The sequence below is a fragment of the Macrotis lagotis genome, chromosome 4, assembly GCF_037893015.1.
Source record: "Macrotis lagotis isolate mMagLag1 chromosome 4, bilby.v1.9.chrom.fasta, whole genome shotgun sequence".
Lineage (NCBI taxonomy): Eukaryota > Metazoa > Chordata > Mammalia > Peramelemorphia > Peramelidae > Macrotis > Macrotis lagotis.
The window spans coordinates 36,515,906-36,543,097 of NC_133661.1; the positions used below are offsets into that span (position 1 = coordinate 36,515,906).

At 42.5% G+C, this 27,192-nt stretch overlaps 1 protein-coding gene across 3 annotated transcripts in view; it reads left to right on the forward strand.

The window, feature by feature from the left end:
- Positions 1 to 27,192, forward strand: part of MMRN2 (multimerin 2) — a 60,080-nt gene that overhangs the window by 15,532 nt on the left and 17,356 nt on the right. For 2 of the 3 annotated variants that reach the window (XM_074232543.1, XM_074232541.1), the window contains exons 2-6: positions 10,549 to 10,677; positions 11,303 to 11,409; positions 12,761 to 12,841; positions 14,618 to 14,791; positions 16,025 to 17,866. In XM_074232543.1, the coding sequence (XP_074088644.1) occupies positions 10,549 to 10,677; positions 11,303 to 11,409; positions 12,761 to 12,841; positions 14,618 to 14,791; positions 16,025 to 17,866 (2,333 nt within the window). The remainder of the gene's footprint in view (positions 1 to 10,548; positions 10,678 to 11,302; positions 11,410 to 12,760; positions 12,842 to 14,617; positions 14,792 to 16,024; positions 17,867 to 27,192) is intronic. The other variant, XM_074232542.1, reaches the window with a different exon arrangement.

A 27,192-nucleotide genomic window follows, 5' to 3' on the forward strand; every position in this document is an offset into this window, starting at 1 on the left:
TTGTGATACCCTCAGCAACTCATTTAAACCTCTTGGTTTTAGTTTCTTTCACTATACAATGGGGATAATAATAGTACCTCCCCAATTCATTGTGAGGATAATGTCAAAAGCTCAAAGTCTTTAGTTTAAAGCCTATTATGGTGCCTGTTGTTGTGATGATGATGATGATGGTGGTGGTGGTGGTGGTGATGGTGATGGTGGTGGTGGTGGTGGTGATGGAAGTGGTGGTGATGATGATGGAAGTGGTGGTGATGGTGATGGAAGTGGTGGTGATGGTGATGGAGGTGGTGGTGATGGTGATGGAAGTGGTGGTGATGGTGATGGAAGTGGTGGTGATGGTGATGGAAGTGGTGGTGATGATGATGGAAGTGGTGGTGATGGTGATGGTGGTGGTGGTGGTGGTGATGGAAGTGGTGGTGATGGTGATGGTGATGGAAGTGGTGGTGATGGTGATGGAAGTGGTGGTGATGGTGATGGAAGTGGTGGTGATGGTGATGGAAGTGGTGGTGATGGTGATGGAAGTGGTGGTGATGATGATGATATCATTTAACTCTAAAATTCTAAGATAGCAAGTATTGATCTACATTGGTGGCTGGTGTGTCCTCAAGAGAAGTTCCCTACATTGGTGAAGTAAATATACCCATCCCCCTACTACCAAAAAAAAAAGACAAAGAAGCTACACAGTGGTTTGAATGCTGGGCTAGAGACAGAAAGAGCTGGGTTCAAATCTAACCCCAGTCACTTTCTAGCTATGTGAACCTGGACAAGTCACTTAACTTCTATCTACCTTAGTTTCTCATCTATAGAATAGAGATAAAAATAGCACTTAACCTCCAAAGGTTATTGTAAACCTTAAAGGAAATCAAGTTTGTAAAGCTGTTTGCAAACCCTAAAGCAATATAAAATTGCTAGCTACCATTTAGGAAAAAAGAAAGAAACCATCACCATTAGTCATGTATTCAACCATTCAATAAAACCACATTATGGAATTGTACTCTTAGGAAAATCAGGTGACAATTAGCTGTCCTTTTTAATTTTTGATATATCTTGTTTTTATGTCTCCATTTCCCCTTGAAGCATTTAACCACTCTTTAAAATAAAACTTAGAAAAGGGAGGAGGAAAAGTTTTATTTTAAAGGATGCTTAAATGCTTCGAGGGGAATCAGAGGCTTAAAAATAAGATACATCTTTGACAGGATGCTGTTGATCATGCCCATGAATCCCTGGATCCTTCAGTCCAGTTGGGAGTGGACCTACCCCAGATGACTGGCTGCCTACATTCACCCTCTACCCATGCTGCCAGTAAAGCCACCCAGAGCATGTTCCCTCCATGCTTCATTGAGCCTGAGCCCGTGACAGTGGGTGGTGTTCTTATAGGAAGAGAAGGGCACACCCGGCTGCTTACCATGGTGTTTGAAGCAGATAAAAATTGGGAAGGGGAGGAGGGAAATCCCACTGCCCTTGGCCTGGGAGAAAACTGGAGTCCCACAGGGAAGTGAGAACAATAAGGGCCCCCCTCCAGTTCTGGCCTTTGCCACTTCTTCAGGAAAGTGGTTGCTCAGGCCAGCTCAGAGTGAGGGTTGTTGATGAGGCTGGAGCTACAGCCAAGAACAAGATGGAAAAAGAAATAAATGGGAACAAGCATGTTCTCAAGGCCCCATTGACCTTTGCTGCCACCCCATATTCAATCAAACATGGACTAAGTTTCCACTAGGCAAAGTCGAGGCTTTGAAATCAGAAGGTCAAAAAATAGATTTGGGTGGCTCAATAGAGAGACCACTGGGCCTGGAGTCAGGAAACCCAAGTTCAAATCCAGTCTCTTGAAATTCCCTTAACTATTGCCTGCTTCTCTTTCCCCAATTTTAAAACAAGACTATTGCAAGAATCAAACAAGGTAGAATTCATAAAGTGCCTGGAAGACAGTAGGTACCTAATCAATGCTTCTTTCCTTACTTGTAAAATCTAAGTGCTTTCCTGCTCTCCATGTGACCTCAGACCTCCAGGCTGTTCTGACCTGGACAATCCTGAGTTCTGTTCCTTCCCTAGATTCATGATCCTATAAAGAAGAGATGAGGAAATGCACCTTTCTCCTTCCTTTTGCAAGAATGGGTCAGGGTGGGAGTAGATATAAGATTAAGACATGATGTCCCTTCTCACTCAGGACCCAAGATTCCATGAACCTTCTTGGTGTACTCATAAACCAGTGAATCTCACTGGGCCTCAGTTTCCTTATCTGTCAAATGACAAGAGTTGGACTAGATAACCTTCTCAGGCTCTAGCTCTGAATATATGATCCCAGGGTCCTAATTATCATCTCTAAACAAATGACCCCCCAATCAATTTTTATGACCTTAATCTCTCTTCTGAACTCCAGACCTATATCACCAACTGCCCAATGGTCATCTCCATTTGAATGTTCTACCATCATTCTCAAACCCAGCAAATCCAAAATGGAACCAGCCTTCCCCACCTCTGCCCCTCAAATCTGCACACCCTCTAAACTTCATTATTTCTCTTGAATCATCCAGATTCCAAAGCTCAGTCACTCTTAACTCTTTTCTCTCCTTCATCCCCCTTAGTCAATCAAATTCTATTGATTCTGCCCCTAGGACTACTCTCGTATCTGTTGTTTTCTCTTCCTCCCATAGCCAACATCCTATTTCAGGCTTCATCATCACTTTCCCAGACTATTTATTGTATTAGTCCGTGATTGATTTCCATGATTGAAGCCTGTTTCCCCCCCCCCCCCCGAATCCATTTCCCACATTAACTCCAAAAATAACTCTCTTGAACACTGTTGCCTTGCTCAAAAATCTTCAGTAGCTTCCCCTTGCCTCTTAGTTAAGATTAGAAGTCCTCAGTCTGAGAGTTGAAGTCTTCCCTAAGCAGGCATCTGTCTCTCATCCCTTCCAAGTCTTTTTTTCCATATCATTCCCTCTCAGGTCCAGCTAAATTGGACTACTTGTGATTTGTCCCCCTTAACAGCTTCATGCACTTCTAATGGCCTGCTGTCAAGCCTGAAAAGTGTTCCTTCCACATCTCCATCTGCTGAAGTTTAACACAGACTAGTTCTTTGTGAAAATTTCCTGGATCTCCTCTTCCCTTGCTACCCACCCCAAAGGTTGTGGGATCCCAGATTCAGGTCTGAAATGGACCTTAGAAGGTCATTGAGACACCTTCCCATTTGAGGAAAGTGAAGTGCAGAGGAATATGACTTGCCCAGGGTCAAACATGGAGAGTGAATAAAAACAGGATTCAAATGCAGGCCTTCCTGATTCCTAGCTGTAGCACTATCCATCAAGCCACATGGCCCTCTCCCTTCTGGAAAGATTTTGCATTGACTAATTTATGCCCATGTTGTATCTCCACCCCATGCCCCTCTTCTTCTGCCATGTTGCTGCAGAATGGAAGTTCCTTGAATGCAAGTTGCACTTTGGTTTTGATAGACAAAGAGTATCTCCATTGCCTTGCACAGTATTCATGTTGACTGACAGACGTGTAGCCTCAGTCCAGCATCTATAGCCTTGCATGAAGTAGATGCTTAATCCTGATGGATAGATGTCATTAACAGAACATTACTGTGCCGGGGTCTAACCTGGGCGAAGCAGAGAAGGCTAGAGAAAAAGTGTCAGTAATCCGAGAAGTGATTTAATTAATTACTTTCAGCTCAAGGAACAGATTTACAGATTGGTTCTAGCTCCTCTTGCTATAGCGGAAGCAGAGATTAAATACCCCTTGAGCAGTTTCTCATGCAAAGATAATACAGGTGTCCGTGAGTCCTGTGGGAATGGTTGAGATGATTATTTAATCTGAGGGTACTTTGATATTTAGCTTGGGTACAAAAACGGGTTACCCAGTTTTCTGATTCACTTCATTTAACACTGGGCAGGAGTCACTATCAAGGCTGATTAATTAACCTCAGTTGGTTTTGTAAGTCTGACTCCCAAGCCAGAGTCTTCTAGGAAAATAGAGCTCTAGAAATTAAATTATCAGTAAACTCATTATATCTATCTAGTTGATCGATATGAAAATCATAATTCTATTTTGATAAGTAACTTCAATCTATATATAAAGGCTCAAATGTGGTAGATGACTGATAAATGTGTTGATTGATTTGTATCTCTAGTCTATCATAATAATCACTTAAAAGATATCTTTGGGAGTGGGGAAGAGTTAGGTCAGCTTCCAGTTTTAGATCTTATGATTCTGGGACCAGGTTGCACACTTTGGTGATCCATAGCATTGGTTGAAGAGAAAAGGAGGGTGATCCTAGGTCCCAATATGGGGTTGAGATGGTTTCTTTTGGATTAGATCTGTTATTTTATATCGGGAAGAAACTCCCTCCACTGGTATAAGTTGGCACCTTCTCAAACTTTCCTAGAACATTTAGAGGTAGTATAATTTGTCCAAGGGTGACACAATTTGTATATATCATAGGGTAGGATTTGACCTCGAGTGGTCCTGTCTCCAAAACCAATTCTCTTTCCCAATGGAGAGAGATCATACAATTCCCTGGGGCCCCCTCCCTCCAAGAACTAAGGAAATCTAGACATGCTCATCCTGAGGTCAGGTCAGAGGCTGAGGAGCACAGTGGGAGGAACTGGTGTCCAAGGAGTCAGAGATCAGAGAGGTCTGGCAGTAGACCAATAAGGATAGAGTCAATCCAAGATGATAGCTTTCATTTTCCACTCAAGATTATTGCAGAGATGGAATGACCATTAGACACACTCACTGCAGAGCTTTCAAAAGCCTTTGAGCCATAACCATCTCATCTTACCAGAGCCAAAAGGGAGGGGAAAATTGATGCTGGGCTGATTTTGATTCAACATTGAACCTCATTATGGTTCATGGGATTCAGAAATGGAAGGAACTTGAAGATCATTGTGCCCAACCCCCTTATTTTACTGAGGAGGAAATGAAACCGAAGTGGGAGATGACTTACAGATACAAGGTCTCACAGGGAGTAAAGCGCAAGGCAGGGTTCCATTTCAGTCATTTGGCCTTGGTACCACACTGTCTCCTTTTCTGCTAGTCCACACCTGTAGCATTGGCCCTTCCACTTAATCAACAATTCTTAATCTGGGATCCATAAACTTGTTTGAAAACCATCTAATTGATTTCCTTTGTTTTATCTTATGTCTCATTGTGTGAAGAGGTACATAGGCTTCACCAGTCTGCCCAAAGGGATCTGGTCACAAATAGTTAAAACCCTTGTGTTTGAATATTTAGGGAAGTCAAATGATAGCAGCTCCTGGCACATGTTGCTGTTATTCAGTTGTGACTGGCTCTTCATGACCCCATTTGGGGGTTTTCTTGACAAAGACAAGGAATATAGTTTGCCTTTTCCTTCTCTAGATCATTTTACACATAAGGAAATTGAGGGGAAAAAGGGTTAAGGGACTTGTACAGGCTTACACAGCTGGTGTCTGAAGCTACATCTCAACTCAGGTCTTCCTAACTCCAGGTCTGGCATTCTATTCACTACCAACCTAGTTGCCCCCTGTTCTGGTACATAGTAAGGGTTTAATAAGAGTTTCTTGACTAACCACATTGGCCTAAACAAGATGGTGAGTGAGAGTGGTATGAATTAAACCCTAGAGACAATTGGATTTGGGAGGTATGGTGCCATCAGATCACATTGAATTTCACATGCCTTGGTTCTGCAGAGGGTCACACTCCTTGGAAAGAGCACAAGATTTAAGTCAGAGAATCTAGATTTGAGTCCTAATTTACAACCTCTTTGGTCTTGGGAAAGGCATTTCACATTCTAGATCATGGTTTCCTGATTTGTAAAATGAGCTTAAACCAGATAACTTAAATCCTACTCTCCTTTCACATCTCATGACCCAGTCATAACTACTGAGCTACAACAGACTGTTGGACAAGTTGTCTTTCTCAGTTCCTTTTTGAAAGTAGGTGAACTGGGCGGCTAGGTGGCGTAGTGGATAAAGCACTGGCCCTGGAGTCAGGAGTGTCTGACTCAGACTTAATAATTACCTAGCTGTGTGGCCTTGGGCAAGCCACTTAACCCTGTTTGCCTTGCAAACCCCCCCTCCAAAAAAAAGAAAGTAGGTGAACCATTCACTCCAAAGTCTAAGGTTTCCTATGTTCCCAAATCAATGGCTCTCCTGAGATCCTGCCTCTTCAGATTATTCTTCAGGGGAAGCCAAGGCAGGAAGGTGAGCAGACCTCTGTTTGTATTGGACACTAGCTATTATTTCCCCCCATTTAGATGGCTTAACTTTCAATCAGTTGAGTCACCTTCCCATTGGATCCAGGATCAGTTCCACACCCAAGAACCAGGAGAAAAGGAAGGGTAAAAATAAACACTCCTGCACCCTTTTCTCTCTCCCTCTCCTGCCTCCTCCTCCCTCATCATACCACTAGCATTGTATGAAAGCCAAGTATATTTCGACAACAAAATTCCACCCAAACTCTTCTACTGCCCAGTTCTCAGTTTCCAGCTTGGCTGATCATGTGCCAATATATTTGATAGTTATATGAAACACTAGCCCCCTTGAATCCCCTTGTTGCCTAAAGGAAGTGGGAAAGAGATTGAGGGGTAAGGACCAACAGGATTTGGAAATTGATTGGATATAGGAGGCAAGAAAAAGACAAGTCCCAGGTGTCTTTGAGGTTTATAATTTGGGTGACTTGGAGGAAAGGGGTGCTTTCCCTGCCCTGGAGCAAGCACAAAGTCAGAGAATAGACTTAGGAGGGCAAATTCTAAGTAAGTCATGGGTCTGTTTTCAGGCAGCTGCCACTCCCTGGGTTGTGGTCCATGTTACCTAACTATATAGATCTCCAGTTTGACTGCAGCATATTTAGATGGGCACCAGCTACCAGAGGGCCATTTCTGTAGTGCCACAGTGCCCTATTAATATTGACATGCTCATGTGCTCCAGTATAGCCTTCTGGGCTTCCATTGAAGATATCCTTTCTTGAGAACAGGCATCATTAGTGAATTCTGTTCCTACTGGATTTCCTTGCCCAAATGCCATGATGCCTGCCATTATAGCTGATCGACACCCACCCAATCACAACTGGACCTATCTCAGAATCAGAAAATCTCAGAAATCCTTCAAGGCCATCTACTCCAACCTGCTTCTGCCTCTCACTGCCTAGTTGACCGTAGACATCTCTTTCAACCCATCTCTGGATGTAGAACATGAGATGATCTCCTGAGGGTCCTCAGAAGCCAGCCCTGAGCAAGAACGCCTTCTCCTGTATATTTGAAAGTGGTCCACCAGGCTATGTTTGAGGTCCTCCAGTGAGGGGAAGCTCACCCACTTCCAAGGCAGCTCCATGATTTTTGGAAGGCTTGGAGTGTCCAATACTCACTTCCCTTATGTCATACCTAACTGATGCTTAATTGTAGCTCCCCACCCATCCTCCTCATATGACCCTCATCTGGAACCAAGCACAAGAAATGTAATTCCTCTGCCACTGTGACAGTCCTTCAAACTTCTCTGTCCCCACCCTCTGTGGTTTATGGTGTTGACCATTGTTCCCAAGACCAGATTTGGTGGGAGTGTTTTCCTTCAAAATGTGAATTATCAGTATTTTTGTTCCTGTGTTTCCACATAAAGTGTGCATGCACAACACACACACACACACACACACACACACACACACACACACACACAGAGTTCAAAGAGGCTTTATCAGAAAGAGTGCCCCTTTTCCCTCGCCCCTTTCTTATAACAATGAGGCATTTCATATCAAAGACTGCAATCATGCTCTGACATTTCCAAATTCCCTTCCTTTTACTCAGTCTGGTATTTAGAAAACATATTTGGTCTCCTTCCCAATTTCCACCCACCCACCCTCTTGAAATTGTTTTATACAACTTTGTTTCAACAAAAGGGTTGGGCACATGGAGAGTGGAGTCAGAAGACCTGAGTTTGAATACTGCTCAGATACTTACTAGCTGTGTGACCATGGAAAGTCATTTAACTTCTCTTAACCTCAGTTTCCCCATTTGTAAAATAAGGATAGAATTAGTATCTTCTTCCCAGGCTGTTGTATGAAGTGTGGTATAAAGAACTTTGTAACCTCAAAGCATGAGATAATAAGAATAATTAATCATAATAATTATTGAAGATAACAAAGGAGTAAGAATCAGACTTGTAGTAGGATTGGTGTAGGTGATTCTGAAAAGTGGAAACTCCCTCTTCTAAATTAGATAAGGAATTTTTCTGTTCCTACTGGATTTCCTTGCCCAAATGCCATGATGCCTGCCATTATAGCTGATTGACACCCACACAATCACAACTGGGCCTATCTCAGAATCAGAGAATCTCAGAAATCCTTCAAGGCCATCTACTCCAACCTACTTCTGCCTCTCACTCAGAAAGGTACCCAAGCTCAAAGAGCCAGTAGGCAGGACTTGAACCCAGATCCTCCTAGCTTTGAGGTCAGTTCTCTGTCTGTTCTGTCACAATACCTTTCTGAACTTTGTATGTACTTTTTTATAGCCAAGTTAAACCCCTCTATAAATTCTTTGAGGGCAAAGTGTCTCATTTTTGACTCCGTGTCCCCAGTTCTGCCCATCTTTTGTTGTTGTTAAGTCTTTTTTTAGTCATGTGTCATGCTTCATGATCCCAAATTTGGAATTTTCTTGGCAAATATAACAGAGAAGTTTGTCGTTTCCTTCTTTAGTTCATTTTATAAATGAGGAAACTGAGGTAACCAAGGTGAAGTGACTTGCCCAGGGTCACATAGCTAATAAGTAGTTGAGTCCAGATTTGAACTCAGGAAATTGAGTCTTCCTGACTCCAAGTCCAGTGCTCTATGCACTATGAAACCTCTTAGATGCCCCAGTCCTGCTCAAAGCATCCACTTAGTAATTACTCAAATATTTACTAAATACCCACCATACTATATGTTCAGTCACTTCTAGCTCCCTAATCCAGGCAGAAATGGGGAGGCACCAAGGCAGGGTAGAAGGAAGGCTGATCACCAGTGGACTCAGGAGATGGGCTTCAAATTCTGACTCCAGCCCTTGCTAGTGGTGGGGCCCATGAACACCCCTCTTTGAACTTGCTTCCTCTGTAAAATGAAGGTCATGATGCTTGTTCCTGTCAAGAAAGAAGAAAATGAAGGAGGAGGAGGAGAAGAGAAAAAGAAAGAAATGGGAGGCAAAAGTTCCTGCCCTTAGTCCATTCCCTTCAATGTACAGAAGAGGATACTGAGGTTCAGAGAAGGGACAGAACTTATTGAGAGTCACCAGTCAGTCAAATAACAGAACAGGAATTGGAACCCAAATTCTCTGAATCCAGAGATGGCTTCCTTTCCAATGCATCACCAAGTGATGGGCTTTTCACAAGAAATCTGGAGGAGGGGACACAGAGAGATTTATTGCAAGGGTTTTCTTTTTTCTTTTTCATTGATTGGGAGATGTGGGGGGAGAAAATAGGATTTTATTAAGGAGAAAAATTTTAATTTAAAAATATCAAAATTGAGTTCACAATAATTGAATCAAAAAGTTCTAAATTCTAATCCTGGTTCTTCTGCCAGCTTTGCTGTCTTTGAGTCCAGGCAGGTCTCTCAGTCTTTGTTGACATGTATTTTTGCATAAAACTATACAAAAAAATGGTGAGCAAAAGTGGGAGGGAGATGAGATTCATGTTCATGACTCTCCAGATGATTATTGCCCTACTTCCTCTGGAAACAGCCTTCAAGTGCAAGTCTAGTGATGAAGCTGAAGCTGGAAAATTCCAAGAAGTATCCAAAATGGAACCTGGAAACAATGCTCCTAGGGCAGGAATTCTTGAACTAGCATCTGAAAACTTTTTTTTAGAATTTTTGATAACTATATTTCAGCATAATTAATTTCTGTTCTAATCTTTTTTATTTTTATTTAAAATTTTCATTCTGAGAAGGGGTTCCTCTGCTATTTGTCCATAGAGTCAATGACACAAAAAAGGCTAAGAAGTCTGCATTAGGGAGGAGAGAGGGGAAAAGTCAAGACTTCCAAACTAGCTTCCTCTCAGAGCATTTATTCAAATGCAAATGGGAGTAGGGGACAGGAATTAATAATGCATGCTCTACATCTGAAAAAGGAACTTGAAGTCTCTCTAGACAAAACACTTGGTAGTGCTTAGAGTACTATGTAGTACTCATAAAGGGAAGGGACTTTTGGCACAAATGGATAACAAGAAATATGAGCATCAGTTGAATGATGGGAGTAGGAGGAAAATAAAGACTGTATTCAAGTGTCTGATGGATTAGTTGTGAAAAGAGTCCTGGGATTGTGTTGCTTGGTCCCAGAGATCATAGCTAGGATTAATAGATGGACATTGCAGAAAGGAAGATTTCGATTCAACAGAGCAAAACTGACCCAAAGTGGGATGAGCTGTAATGGAAAGTGATTAGCTTCCTCTTATTGGAGGTCTTTAATGGAGAGGCTAGATGATCAGGGGTTGAAAATATGGGAGAGGATCAGAAAAGATAACCTTCAAGGTCATCCAATGCTGAGCTTCTGAGAGGCTATGAAATGAATATTAAAGATCAATTCTTTCATTTTTTTCTCCTCTTTCTTTCTAGAAATTGGTGTCCCTACCAGCAGTCCAGGTTGGTCACTTTTGTAGCCTCCTGCAAAACTGAGAGATTCTTTGTCCATTCTCAGCAGCCCTGTCCACCTGGGAGTCCTGATTGTCAGAGGGTCAAAGTCATGTGAGTGGGATCCAGTGGTTGTAAGAGGATTGGTAAAAAAGGAAGAGACTCATTGAAGGTCTGACTGTCTTTCCTCTCTGTCTCTGTATATCTGTGTGTGTGTGTCTTTGACTATGTGTTCTGTCTTTTTTTGGCTGTCTCTTTTTCCCTCTCTGTTTCTTTGTTTCTCTGCCTCTGCTTGTCTTCTCTGTCTCTGACTCTATCTCTCTGTGTCTTTGTGTCTCTGTCTTTATCTCTCTGTGTGTATCTCTCTCTCTCTCTGGATCTGTATCTCTCTCGGTGTCTTTCTTTATCTCTCTGTCTCTGTGTGTCTGTCTCTGTTTCTCTCTCTCTCTCTCTCTCTCTCTCTCTCTCTCTCTCTCTCTCTCTCTCTCTCTCTCTCATTTTCTCTTTCTCCTCATTACCCAATACCAAGAGAAAATAGCAGGAGGCTGTCTGGCTCCAACTTGAGAGGAACAAGAAGGTTCCAGACAAAAGGAAGCAGCAGGAAAAAAGCAGTTGTGAAGATGGGGCAAGGTTGAAAGCAATAGAAGGGAGGGTGAACCTAGCAACCTGCAGATTTTCTTCAGAGCAGATGCACATGCAAGCTGAGCCAGCAGCCAACTGAAGTCTCCTCCTCTTGCAGGTACAAGGTTTCCCTGAAGCCAGTGTACCAGGTGAAACAGAAAGTCCACACCTCTGTGGTCTGGAGGTGCTGTCCTGGGTACAGTGGTGCTGATTGCAAACATTATGGTGAGACTGATCCCCAGGTTAGAGGGGAGGGGAAAGATAGGAGGGGGTCATTTTGATCATGTTGTTCACAGGGAAGAAACTCTTAGATGACTAAGAGAAAGGCCCTCACCTCCTTGTGGTTTTTCCTGACTGTCAATCTCCTTCAAATTCAGGGAAGGGGGAAGAGGAGGGCATATATATAATATATATATATATTTATATATATATATATATATATTTATATATATATAAAATATATATATATTTGTATACATTATATATATAGGCTATAGGGGCCAGCTAGGTGGTACAGTGAATAGAGCACCAGTCCTGGAGTCAGGAGGACCAGAGTTCAAATTCAGCCTCAAACACTTAATAATTACCTAATTGTGTGACCTTGGGTAAGTCACTTAACCCATTGCCTTTTAAAAACAAAAAAAAAATCTGGCCTCAGACACTTGATACATAGTAACTGAGTGACCTTGTGCAAGTCACTTAACCCCAATTGCCTCATATCCAGGACCATCTCCAGTCATCCTGATCCATATCTGGCCACTGGATCCAGATGACTCCAGAGGAGAAAGTGAGGTGATGACTTAACACAGCATCCCATTACTCAAATCCAATTCACTTGCTCGTCATCGAAACACTTCCCTGGTGTCATGGTCTTCTTTGAGAACAAAGAACAAACAACAACTAGGGGTCAAGTACTGTGATATGATCTCGTTTGATCCTCACAACAACCCTTAGAAGTAGGTACTATTATTTTTTCATTGAGGAAACTGAGGAAAACAGAGATTAAGTGACTTGCCTAGGGTCACATAACTAGAACTCAGATCTGGACTCCAAGCCCAGAACTCTATGTGCTACATTACCTAGCATCCATCTTCTTCCTCTACTTCTCCCTTCTCACAGAACCTACATCCTATGTCTCCTATGTAAGGCCATCTCTAAAGTACCTTATAAATGTTAGTATTAACTGCTTGCAGCCAGGTTGGCATCACTGAGCAGGGTTTCAATGTGTCCCTCCTCTAAATCTCAGTTTTCTCGTTGGTAAAATGATGAGGAATCAGAAAAGATGCTCAGAAAAGTGCTACCTGATTTTAAATTTGATGATCCCCTTCCCTTTCCCACCTTCTTCCTTGTTGCCATCAAATGCTTTGAACAATGTTTGGTTCTTCCACCCAGTTTTTCTCACCTTTCCTGGCCGTGGGAGAAATTCTGGTAGCCCAGTAGATAGAAAGGTGAACTTAGAGACATGTGACCAAAGTCATATCTTGACCATCTCCCTAACTCTTCATATGACCTGCTCAAGGAACTTAACATCTCTCTATGCACTTACCTGATGCCCTCTGTCACCTCTCTCTGACAGACCCTTTACAGATCTCGGAAATGGAAGACCAGAGTAAAGGGAAGGAGGACCCTTGGGAAGAGGCCCTGGAGCATGAAACTGGTTTGATGTTTTCCTGTATGGGGACATTTGGGTTTGTGGAGATTGATTGCTCTATGTCCCAGGAAGTGAGACAGTAGCAATTCATGGGACCCTGTACTCTTCACTAGCCTTTGTTTTTGGCCATGACTGGGCCATTTCAGTCAGTCATCAAATATTTATTAGGCATTAGTTATGTGTCAGATACTGGGGAAACCCAAAAACGTCAAAATTGTCTCTGCCCTCAAGGATCTTATTATTGAATAGGGGAGCCAATATATCCACAATTACATACATTAAAAATACATATGGGGAGGCAGCTAGGTGGGCAGTGGATAGACACTAGCCCTGGAGTCAGGAGGACCTGACTACAAATCTAGCCTCTGATACTTAATAATTGCCTAGCTTTGTGACCTTGGGCAAGTCACTTAATCCCCTAAATAAAAAACTTTAAATCACCTTAAATAAAAAATTTTAAATATATATATATATGGAAAGCTAAATGGTACAGTGGATAGAGCAACAGCCCTGGAGTCAGATTGGACCTGAGTTCAAATCTGGTCTCAAATGCTTACTAACTGTGCAACTCTGAGCAAGTCACTTACTACCTCAAAAAAAAAAAAAAAGAAGGAAAAATACATATGGGTATGAGAATATAACCATATAGATATGATGTATTTTCATGAGGTTTCCATTCCACTTCCTCCCACTCCAAGATCTAATCCAAATCATCCCTTGGCTGTATGACTGATAAAAGGTTCAAGAGACAGAATTTCTGGGCAATTAGTCATTTTATTATTAATGCCAGAATTTTTTTTAAGTTTTTGCAAGGCAATAGGGTTAAGTGGCTTACCCAAGGCCACACAGCTAGGTAATTATTAAGTGTCTGAGGCTGGATTTGAACCCAGGTATTCCTGACTGCAGAGCTGGTGCTCTATCCACTGCACCACCTAGCTGCCCCCAGAATTTTAATAAAAGGAAGTCTGTGGTAGTCAAGTCTCTATATCCTTGAAAGAAGGGGTTCCTGATGATGGCAATCAGCTCTGATTGGTTAATAATTAATTAAGAAAAATGAATATTATGATGAGGAGCTCAGAGTGATATCATGTCAAAAAGAGACTATCCCTATACCCAGATCAATCATTCATTGGTCTTGGACCTTGGACAGTCTATTGAAAAAATTTGTCCCCACCAAAACCTGAGTACAACACAATGGATCCCCACATGGGTTAGAGTCTGAACAAAATTGTTAAGAAAGTTAATCCAATCTCATTTTCAGCAATGTCCTCTAGAGACTGAACCTTTGAAATGAGGACTTTAGATAAAGTGCAGAAACCTGAATCTCTCCAAATCATAAATTATTAATAATCATTTCTCTCAGTTGCCTATTGGCTACTTCCAATCACTGAGAGCAGAGTTCATATTTCAGAAATAATCCTTTCTGCTTCTCCTTGGGGTCCCTCTCATCAAGTACAAAATAGCCAGGTATGTACTTTGACCTCTGTCCCAGGAACATTCATACAGAATGGAAGAATTTGGTTCCTTTGGGAAGAGGTCAAAACTTGGTCAGGGTCAAGGAGGTATTTCTTGGTACCCTCCCCCAGAGTTGAATTTAAATATTAGCTAGATGATGAACTTAGATGAGAGTACTAAATTACTCACTACTTTTGTAATATCAAAACCCTCTAATCCAAAGATTTCTCATAAAATAAGCTCTGGGTGAGAGCAGGGGATTATGTTCTCCCACCCCAAACCCATCTAGATAGGCTGTATTATAATGAATCTCAATCTTGTAATCAGCCCCAACTTCTGGAGAGCCCATGGAGTTCCGGAGAGCAATGGAACAACAGGAGAGTCTTTTGGCAGACCTTCAGAATGATATCCACCAGGCAACCAGCAATCTTCTGGACCTGCAAAAGTCCCTGGAAAGTAACCACACGGCTGAAGAGATGAAGGCAAATCTGACTGGACTTGGTAAGCAAATTTCAATATGGGGGTGGGGTAGCTAGATGGCAGCTAGTTGATTAGAGCACCAACTCTGGAGTCAGGAGGCTTCTAGTTCAAATCTGGCCTGAGACACTTATTGGCTGGGGGACCCTAGGCAAGTCACTCAACCCCGATTGCCTCAAAAAAAAAGAAAAGAAAAGAAAAGATAAAGTAAATGGTGTAAATTTAGAACAGTATCTAACACTTAACATAGCCTTGTCATATCAGACACCTAAATGTTTATTGATTGACTGTTTGATTATTGATAAGGGAGATACTCAAATACCTTAACAGGCAGGGAAATTGAGTGCTCCATCATTTCTGAAGAAGTATTTGGTTTAGAGGTCTTGGAAAAGGTAATAGAATTCCAGAATTATACAGTTCAAAGATCCCCAGAGACTTATAGGATGCCCCACATATGACCACTTTACCACATCCTCCCAGGTCATCATGCAAACCACTAGTGAAGAGAAGGCCTCCACCTGATAAGGCACCCCATTTCTTTTTTTTTTGCAAGGCAAATGGGGTTAAGTGGCTTGCCCAAGTTCACACAGCTAAGTAATTATTAAGTGTCTGAGGTTAGATCCCAACTTAAGTACTCCTGACACCAGGGCTGGTGCTCTATCCACTGTGCCACCTAGCAGCCCCATGGCACTCCATTTCTTCCTGTGGACAGATAACATTGTTAGAAAATTTGTCCTCATTGAAAACTAAATTTTTCATCGAGTTGTCGCTCCCTGTCTGTTCTCTTGGTTCTTCTTTGTCATGGCCATCCTTCAGATCCTGGATAGTAGTTCTCATGAACCCTCTGAGGCTTCTTTTCTCCAGCATAAACATCCCTTGTTCCTTCAAGTAGCCTTGATATAAGCAAGGTCACTAGACCCTTGCCATTCTGGTTATCCTCCTTTTGAATCTCTCCAGCTTATAAATGAGTTTCACAAACATGTGACACTAAAGACTGAATCCTACATTCTTAATATATCCTGACCAGGACAGAATACAATGATCTTCTACCTTCTCATGTTCTGGATGCCTTGCTTCTTATGGCAAGGATATGGGAGATGATCATTGCTATTCATACAACCCTCAGTCCAAAGTGACCTCAACTTCAGTTGGTGAGTTGGGGTGGAGGTAAGAAGGAAGTATCTTCTCTATTCAGGCACACCAAATGGGAGTTATCCACCATGACCCAATATGAAAACTTCCATCTATTGCTTACAGGGTCTGCAGATCAATCCCTTCAACAGGTCCTCCTACCCCATGTGGAGACCTTCCTGAAAAATCACTTCAGCCCCATATGGAGAAACTTCAATGAAAGCCTGCAGAATCTCTCTAATAGGCTGAGGAACCTATCACATGATGTAGAGGTCAATCGCCAGAATATTGAGAGATTCCAGGAGATGGCTGTGCCCAAGACAGAGCTCCAGGAGCTGGGCACCAAGTTTGAATCCAAAGTCCAGGAAAACATCCTAAAAGTCAACCAACTGCGACATGACATAGACAGTCGGTTGCATGACCAACAGCTTGCCTTGAATCACAATCTGTCTGTGGTCAAGGCAGACACTGATTTGAAGGTGAAGAAGATCCAGAAGGTCCAGGAAGTTCACCTGCTACTTGCCAATTCCAGCACAGTAGAGTCAAAGGAAGAACAGGAGGACTTACAAATCAAGCTGGGACAGCTGCAGAGCAATCTCTCTGAGTTGTCTTTTGCCTCTGACAGGAAAGACGATGAAATCCTGCGTTCCCTTAGACAACTCAATGAGACCCTCACCAAGCATGAGGAAGATATCAAAGAACTGTTCATAGATTCTGATGAGAACTTTGAGCTTGGTAACAGATTAGAAGGACAAATAAACACTTGGGGAAACAGCAAGGTCATGATTGAAGAGCTCAGAGTCATCTTAATGGAGAAGTCCCTCATCATGGAGGAGATCAAAGAAGATTTTGAGAGGCAGATTCTGGATCTGAACTACACCCTCCATCACCTCCAGGGAAGCTATTCAGACCTAATGAAATATGTGAAGGACTGCAATTGTCAAAAATTATACTTTGACCTGAGTCTCCTCCGGGAGGACCAGAGAAATGCCACTCGTTTTCTAGAAGAAACCCACTTGACCCTGGAGGACCAAAAGATGCTGGAGAGCTCTTCAGTCAAGGCTCTGCGCAATGCTGTGGAGGACCTTGCCTTGTCTGTGGATGCCCAAAAGGAGGAGATCACCCAGACCAAAGTGAGTGTAGGCTTACTCAAGAGTCAGATGCAAGCTCTGGCAGGGGAGGTGGAAGGGCTAAAGAGAGTGGACAGGCACATCTTCAGGGAAATACACTACCTCAATAGTTCCTTCAGCAGCCTCCTAGAAGATGCCTTGAGGCACCAGACTGTGCTAGCCACTCTATTTGGAGAAGAAATGTTGGAAGAGATAACTGAAGAGGAGAATGTCAGATTATCTTTGACCTACCTCCAAATGGAAGATGCCCTGGAGGATGCATCAGACAGACTGAATGAGCAGGAAGTGAACCTGCAGACTCTCAGGGAGAGGGTAGATTTACTGGAGAGTGTTGGCGAAAGTGGGTCACAAGATCCCAGGCAGACCAGTCTGAGCCAGTTGGAACACCTGGAACCCAACCATGAAGCCTCAGATGGGGCCAGCCTCCAGGAAAATGACCTGGTCAATCTGAAGAGTGAGCTTACACACCTGAACACTCAGATAGAGAAATTTGAGTCCCAGATAAGTGATAGCCAAAGGTGCTGCCATATTGCTGGGGTACTACCTCTCAACCTGTCCATGGACAGCCTCCAGAGTGTCGTCAAAGACATGAAGCAGGACATGGACCAACATCTCCAGCTGTTCCAGAGCCTGTTTGGCAACTATAGAGAGCTGGTGGCCACCAATGTCAGCCTGGACCTGGGGAAGCTTCAGTCCATCCTCAGCAAAAAGGGAAAGAAGAAAAAGAGGGAACATGAGTCAAATCAAAGGAGGGACAAGAAACAAGTGGAAAAATGGGGAGAGCAGTCAATCCTGGGGAGTGGGAGGAGTGACCACACCTCTAAGATCCTTGAAGAAGGTAAGTATTTGAGGGGTTTCTATGCAAGGGCCATTGTGGGATGAGGGAAATCTCCACAAAATAAGAATAATAGATTTAAAGCTAGAAGGACCCTTAAAGGTCAAATAGTATGCTATTTGATGATAAAATAAGGGGAGGTAGCAAATGCACCCATCAATCAAAATGTATTAAGCACCTATGATATGCCAAGCCCTGGGAATACAAAAAAGAGACAAAAGACACTTGTTGCCTTCAAGGCGCTCACGATCTAGTAGGGGAGACAACATGCAAATAAATATTACAAAGCAAGTTATATTCAGGATTAAAAGCTGAGGATTTGCTGTTGTCCAATCATTATCCATCACGTCCCATTCTTTGTGACCCCACTGGGAATTTTCTTGGCAAAGATCTTGGAGAGGATTACCACTTCCTTCTCCAGCTCATTTTACAGTGTTCTAAGGAAACTGAGGCAGACAGGATGAAGTGGCTTACCCAAGATCTCACAGCTGGTAAATGTCTGAGGACATATTTGAACTCAATTCTTCCTGACTCCAGGCCCAGGGTTCTAGACACTATGGTGCCATCTAATTTTCCAAAGGCACTGACATTAGGATGGTCTGGGAAAGGTTCCTAGTAGAAGGTGGCAGATTAGTTGCCACTTAAAAGACAGCCAGGGAGGCAGTAGTCAGAGTGGAGACAGAGGTGGGATTTGAACCCAAGTGCTAGACTTCCAAATCCAGACACATTCTTTTTTGCTATACCACTGAACGTTATAGGAAGCCAGTCTCAAAATTAGGAAGACCTAGGTTCAAGTCCATCTCTGACACATTCTGGCCCATGTGACCTTAGGCAAATGATTTAATTTCTCAGACCACAGGCAAAACTCTTTAACTATAAATTGCAGAGCGTTAGTTAATTGCCACTGGAGGAGAGTTGTCCCTACACACATAAAATTGCAGATCTGGTTAAAGTAAATAAATAAATGTTGATAATGATAACAATTAAAACAATGCTTTTTTATCCATCTCATCACCCTACATTTACATAGTGTTTATATATTTCAGAAAACTCTCATATTCCTAATCAGAAATTGAACCCCACTCTCCTGGAACATAATAAGCACTTTGTAAATATTTATAGATTGAATCCAAAGCTAATGTTATTTCTGCTTTAGCACACACTCTGTTGAGGATGGATGACTGACCCCCAGAAAGTCATTAATTAACTTACCTATGGCATTGCATCAGTTGCTTCCACGTCTTCAATTCCCATTCCCATTTTAGACCTTTACAATCTAGCCTCCCAACCCACAGACCTTCCAGGTCACCAATGAAGTCTCAATTGCTAAAATACAATAGTGTTTTCTCCATTATTAGCCTTCTTGACTGTTCTTTAACATGTGAAACTGTTTCTAAGTTCATAGATTTAGAATTGGAAAGGATGTCACAAATCAAGTCTAAACCTCTCATTTGACAGACAAGGAAACTGAAGCCTAAAGTAACTTACCTAAGAGAAGCTCTTCTCCAAACTAGAAAATTTAAATGAGAAGGCTCTGGTTAAATGAAATTTCAAAAAAAAAATCATTTTGAACCACAGAGGGAAGGCATTAACTAGGTTTGGGAAGAGAGTACTGGAAAAGGCTCCCTGGAAAAGTGGGATGTGAGGTGAGTCTTGAAGGAAGTCAGAGAAGGCAGAAGGCAGAAGGCAGAAGTAAGGAGGGAGAGCTTCCAGACATGGGGTTGCAAAGACATAGAAATGAGAGATGGAGTGATTTGTACAAGGGAGGAGAGGACAGTGTTGAGAAAGTAGAAAGAGGTAGAAGAAGACTAGAAAGCTAGGAAGGAGCCAGATTGTGAAGAGTTTTCTTTGGTCCTAGAGATGATAGGGAGTCATACTTTTTCTTGAGTAGGGGGGGGAATAACAGAATCAGACTTGTACACTTTCCCATTGTCTAAACATTATTCTACCTTTAGTTTATTTGACCAAACATCCAAATACAAAATGAAAATTTAAATACAAAATGGAAATTCAGAATGGAATTCCATTCAGTAGCAAGAACACCACACCCCTCCATGAGCCCCTAGGGTGAATACCTTCTAAACCAAATTGTTGTCACCAGCCAGCTCTCAAGAATTGCTGATCAGCTACAAAAGGAGGGACTCTAACATTTCCTCCAATCCACTAGCCTGATAATAGAAATAACTCGAGTTCAGTGGTTACTACCAAGAATACATCACTTCGAGAGGGCAAGTACCCACTTGAGGGATGAGAAGGAGGTGAAACTCATGATCATTTTTCATTTCCCAAGGATGTCTGACAGGTGCAACACTTCCAAACACACTCATAGTCAAAGGGATTTTGCCTGGCATTATTTAATCAAGTGATACACTTCCCTAGAGCAAACACCATTTCTGACAGACCTCTGGATAACCAGTAGGAAAGCATGAACAGCTGCAGGAAAGAATAGTGTTGAGATCCTTCCTTTGACTAGGGGCGAAGCAGAAGGACACCAGGCCAAAATGGCTAAAACTAAAGGCAGCAAAGGCCCAGTTACCAAAATTCATGATTCCCTCATAAATAGTCTTTTCTCACTGTATTTTATGATATCTCTCCCCTGATTTTTTTCTTACTACTATTCCTGCTGCTACCACTACTATTACTGCTGCTACTGCCACTGCTGTTGCTACTGCTACTACTACTGCTACTACTATTACTACTGTTACTGTTGCTGCTCCTACTACTACTATCTACCAGATCTCTTGAACAGTCCATCCCACAGGCATCTCAAAGCCAGTATATCTAAAATGGAAATCACCTTTTTCCCTAAATCTCTCCCTCTTGTCACTTCCCTGTTTCTGCCAAGGATTTGGGATGCAAATCTAAACTGGAAACTGCCCCAGAGGTGTTCAAGGAGCTGATTCACAATCTCTAGATGTCACCTGGTGGGGCTTAGGGATAGGTCTCAAAGAGGAGGCAGCACCTGGGCTTAACCTTGATGGAAGTTGGGAATTTTAGGAGTCAGACGGGAGGGTCTTCAAGGCTTAGGGAACAACAGCCTAAACAAAAATACAGAGAGGGAATGTCATATTCTGGAAACAATTGGAGGCTGGTCTGGTTAGTAAACAGAGTGAATGAGAGTAGTATATCCACCCAGGAAAAGTCAGCTGGAGACAGATTATGCAGGACCTTATATGTTGAACTGAGAAACTTGCATTTTGTTCTCAAGGCAAAAGGAAATTCTTAGAGCCTTTTTGGCTGAGGTGAAGGGGGGGGGATAGTTGAGAAGGGAAGTCAGATCTGTGTTTCAGGAATTCAATATGGCAGCTGTGTATAGGATAGATTGAAGAGCAGGGAGATTCAAGGAAGGGAAAGCAATCAGGAGATGGTTGTGACTGGATGAGGACAGTGACTTTTTTTTTTTGCAAGGCAAACGGGGTTAAGTGGCTTGCCCAAGGCCACACAGCTAGGTCATTATTAAGTGTCTGAGACCGGATTTGAACCCAGGCACTCCTGACTCCAAGGCCGGTGCTTTATCCACTACGCCACCTAGCCGCCCCAGGACAGTGACTTTTTGAGTGGAAAGAAGCAGTATAGATAATATAGAGACAGAAGTAACAAGACTTGGTCATAATTGAAAATGGAGACTGAGGGAAAGGGAAAAAAATGGAAAATTTCTCAAGTTGACCCTCACCTTGGCAGAAATGGGGAAGGCAAGAAAAAAAGGATGACTGTTCTGGACAAGGTGAGTCTGAGGCGTTCATTGAACACTAGATTGAAAATGTCCAAAAGACAAGTGATGATAAGGGGCTGGAGCTCAGGAGCTCAGGAGAGCCAAATATACTGATCTGGGAATCATCTATTGGGATGATAATTGAATCCATGGAAACAGATGAGATAGGTCACTAACAGAAGTGCTAGAAAATGAGGCCATCATGGAGTCTTGGGCTGATCTTTTATATTCGTATGTGTAAGCACACACACACACACACACACACACACACACACACACACACACACACACATATTCATGCATGCACATGCATTCACTCTGAATCCTCTATTTCTTCTCTCTTTTGTGGCTAAATTCCTTGAGAAGGCTGTCCACAAAAGGGGTTGCTGTTTCCTCTCCTCTCCCTTTTTTATCATCTTGCTTCCAGCCTTATCATTCAACTGACATTGCACTCTCCAGGGTTACCAATGATTTGAATGGCCAAATCTAATAGTATTTCTTCAGTCTACATCCTTGATTTCTCTTCATCCTTTGACACTATTAATCATTCTCTCTCCTCTACATTTTCTTCTATCTGGTTTCCATGGCATTGCTCCAGTGGCTCCCAACTGGTTCTCCCAATTGATATTTCTGTCCTTTATGCTGGATCTTTGACCAGGCCACACCTACCACCAGTGGGGATCCCCCAGGCTCTGTGTTGGGCCCTTTTCTCTTCTCTTTCTCTATTACTTCACTTGGTGATCTCAGCAGCTCCTATGGTTTCAACTATCAAACATATCTATGCAAAGGACTTACAGATTTGTTTGTCCAGCCCCAACCTTAGTCTTTCATCCCCACCTGAAACTGGATGTCTCAGAGACCTTAAACTCAACACATCCAATACAGAATGTCATTTTTCCCCTCCCAATCTCTCTTCTTCCTAACTTGTCTATTATTGTTGAGGGGGTTTCCCTTATTGTAGTCACTCAGGATGCTAATTTAGGAGTTATATTCAATGAAGACACATTTATGATGCAGCCAGGTGGTGTAGTGACTAGAGTGTTGGGCTTAGAGTCAGGAAAACCTGAGTTCAAATGTGGTCTCAGATACTTTCTCACATTCTAACTTTGGGCAAGTCATTTAACCCCTATTTGCCCTAGTTTCCACTTCTGTAAAATATGAGACATAACAGCATCTACCTCTCAGAGTTGTAAAGATCAAGTGAGGTAATATTTGTTTAAAAAAACACTTAGCATGGTACCCATCTCATAGTAGGTGCTATAGAGATGGTAGCCTTGACTTCTCAGTCTCTTTTTCCCCCTCACATCCAATTTATTCCCAGAGTCTCTGGAGATGACCTTTGTAACATCTCTCTAATGTGCCCCCTTCTCTCCTCTGGAACTACCACTGCCCTGGTGTAGGCCTCCTGCCTAGAGTAATGTAATAGCTGCTAGTGGGGTCTGTTTAATCCAAGTCTCCACCAACTCCAACCTTCACTCATCTGTCAAAGTGATCTTCCTAAAACATGGTTCTGACCATAGTCTATTCCCTCCCCATTCAATATTCTCCAGTGACTCCTAATGACTACTAAATATAAAATGTTCTGACTTCCAAAGTCCTTCCTAGCCAGTCCCCTTCATTCTTTTATGTGCCACATCATCCAGTGACACTGAGCACCTGACTGTTCCTTGCATAGGACTGTAGACTCTGTATTACACACACACATACACACACACACACAGCAAGACAAATAGTAATCCAGAAAAGGAGGCCAAAAAGGAAAATATAAAAGTAATGTCATGAACTGGGGGATGAGAGAATACCCAGATAAATTGAACTTTCTTCTGTAGAATAGTTAATAATAATGATGATATTTGTTCCTCCGTTCTCCAAGGAGACCATGACATCAGGGTGGTGATGCCAGGACAAGCACACGAATTCGATTTGACTGAGGGGATGCCATGCTAAGTCACAGCCTCAGTTTCTCCTCTGGAGCTATTGGGTCCAGGGGTGATATAGGAATCAGAATGACTGGATATGGTCCTGGATGTGAGGCAATCAGGGTGAAGTGACTAGACCATAGTCACAGTGACTAGTCCACAGCTAAATTTGAACTCAGGTCTCCTGAGTCCAGAGCTGGTGCTCTTTGCACTGCACCACCTAGCATCCTGATAATAATAACAATTAATAATAATAATAATAATCATAGCAGATAGCATTTACATAGCCTTTTAAAGTTAGAAGAACATTTGACAAAGATATCCCTTGATTCTCAAAACAACCCTGAGAAGGAAGGACTATCATGCTCCCCAATTTATAATTGAAGAAATTGAGAGAAACAGAAGTGACTTACCCAGAGTCACATAGCTCCTAAGGTCATATTTGAACTCAGGTCTTCTTGACTCCAGCGGGTCCGGAGCTCTACCCACCACACCACCCAGGTGTCTTGTTGCCACCTGGTTGGCCTTAATGACCTGCAAAGAAAGTCACCTCCTTCATCAGAGACTAGAGAAAAAGATCAAAGAATGAGGAAAAAGTCAAGTTGATCAGTGAGAAGCAGAACAGAGAGAAGAGGGACTTTCTGCTAGCTGGCCTTTATTTCTTCTGCAGCATAGGAGGCTTCTGAGAGGAAGGGGGTTGGGATAACTTGCAAGCCTGGAGGAGAGGAGAGAAGGCCAAGCAGAGCTACTTCAGGGTGCCCGATACTGTATTTCCCTAGGACCCTTTCAGCCCAGGGAAAGGAAATGGCCATGAAGGAGTTAGCTGGGCAACTCCCTTACTAGGAGGCTGCCACAGTCATGGCAAGCACCAAAGGCCAACCTGGACCTTTTGTCCTCCTGAATCAGGGTGGGATAGACTTCTACACCATGACTCCATCTTTGATTTCAGAGGCTGGTAGTGCCTAAGTATTTTCTTTTTCTGTAGTAAAACAGTAAAGATGATGATAGGTCACATTTTTAAAGCCCCTTTAAATTTTGTAATATTCTCATTTTATAGCTAACAATAGTATAACAGCAGAATGATACAAGACCACCCTAGCACCCATCCCTGAGTTGGCAGCAATGAATGTTTGTTGGTTCTAGCCCCTCTTAATCTCAGTCCAATTCCTTTTCAACTGAAAAAAATGGAGTGGGATTCCATCTTCTCAGTGGAGGAAGCAGGAGCCCTCATGCCATCTCCTCTTCCCCAGAGAGAACCCAGTCTGGACCCCAGCTGGACCCCAGATCAGCTGGGGGCTCTCCTTACTCCTCACATCTAGAGAGTGTGGTAGAGATTCAGGAGGGAGCATGGCAAAGCCTGGTGCCCAGACCTGTTATGTTACAGCCCCACCACCTGGCAACAAGTAGAATGACATCCTGGCCAAAGCCACCACCCAAGGTTCTGGATCTCCCTGTTCCAGACTCATACTATCTCAGAGCAGAACAGGAATCTGAAGGTTGTCCATCGAACCCCACCAAGGGACCCCGCTACCATATGCCCGATAAATGGTTTTCTGCTTCAAGAAGTAGCTAAATGGTGAGTTAGTGTGCAGAACAATGGATCCACCCTCAGGAAAACCAAAGTATAAATATAGCTTACTCACTAGTTTGTGACCTTGGGTAGGTCATTTCCACTCTGCCTTAGTTTCTTCCTCTGTAAGATTTGGATGATAATAAGAACACTTCTCTCCCAGGGTTGCTGTGAGGGTTAAATGAGATAATATTTGTAAAGTGTTTTTCTATACCTAGCTCTCTAAACAGTGGCTATTGCTATTAATAGTCTTCAATGAGGGGTCACCTAAACTCTTTGAATCTTGAATAAATGATGGAAAGCCATTCTGATTTAGTGAGAAAGGACCACTTTGTTTTGTTTTGAAAGGAATACTAAAGGGAGGCCATTTTCCCAGGATTTCGAGCAGGATTTCAATTTTTGAGATGACCCAGGCCAGTTCCTCTATTTTATGAATAAAAACAGGCAACCTCAGAGAAGTTAAGCAATTTGCCCAAGTTCACACAGTTGAGCTGGTATTTGAACCCATTTTTTCCCCAATGCAATGTCTAGTGTTCTTTTCCCTCTGCCATACTTAAAGCCTGTCTTCTTCCTTACAAGTCAGTGGTTATTTATTTTTTTCCTTGCATTATGGGTAAAGTGAAATTAAATTTCACTTAATTTTTAAAAAATTTTTTATTTGTTTTCCAATTATATACAATAGTTTTTACCTATCATTTTTGTAAGGTTTTGAATTTTACAATTCCCCCCCACCCTCCCTTCCCTCTCCCCACCCCCCCAGATGGCAGCCTGAGAATCTTTATTGTTTCTATGCTATTCACTGATCTAAATTGAATGTATTGAGATCAGTGATCATTTATTAGAAGAATAAGCACTCATTAGACCCTTCCTGTATGTGTAGCACTTCCAGTGTGCTAACCACTGCCAAAATAAGGTAAAGACATAGACCTCACCTTCAAGGAGTTCTCTTTCTGATTGGGTAGATGACATGGAAGCAATTCCATATGTTTGCACAATTAGACTGAGACAAAATGGAACTGGGAGTCCAGCGACCTGAGATCTTCTAGTTCTGCCATTAGCCATTGTGGATTTCCCCTTCCTGGACCTCGGTTTCTTTGCCTGTAAAATACAGGTGATGATAATGCCTGTTTACTCCACAGAATCATTATAAGGACCAGTTGAGGCAGGAGATTCAATGGCAGAAAGCCCAGAGACACCTACTACATGGGCATGTTATTTGTGTGAGACCAGGTGGCGCCACAGTGGATAGTGCTGAACCTACAATGAGGCAGGGTTTAAATCTGGGTTCAGACACTCACTTCACCTACTTGCCTCAGTTTCCCCATCTGTAAAATGAGCTGGAGAAGGAAATGGAAAACCACATTTACCAAGAAAATGGGGTGGCGAAGAGTCAGATACAACTGAACAAAGTATACACACGTGCACACAAACACACACACAACACACAGATACACCACAGACACAAGTTTCCTTATCAATAAAAGGAAGAGACTGAATTAAATGATCTGGAAATTCACTTCCAGTTCCAAAATTCTATGATGCTGATGGAGGCCAGGAGAGAGGAGACCACTGAATAAAAGTTACTATCATCTAAATACCATCGACCAGTTCATGACAATCCTAGGAGGGGCTATGATTAGCCCCATTTTACAAAGAAGAAACCTGAGCTGATAGAGGCAAAATAACTTACCCAGAATCACACAGCCAATAAGTGTCTGAGATACGATATAAACTCAGGTCCTCCAGGCTCCAGGTCTACTGATCTATCCACAGCTTCCTCTCAAGATATATGCCTTAGGTATCACATTTTCCTCCAGGAGAACACCTTGGGAACAAAAGATAGCAGCTATCATCTACCCAACTGACTCTATATAAATCTTCATTTGTTGTAAGGGCATAGATGTAGATCTGAACAAGGCTTGGGAGAACATCTAGTTCAAGTTTCTCATTTTACATAGGAGAAAACCAAGTCTGAAGTGATTTACCCAAGGTCATACATATAGCAAGTGGTTGAGAGGGGATGTGAGGTCAAGTCCTTTGATCTCACATGGATAGTTTTTTCCCAGTGAACTGGAATTAGGGAGAGGAATAGGAGTATTTCATTAGATCAGAATATCAATAAAGAATA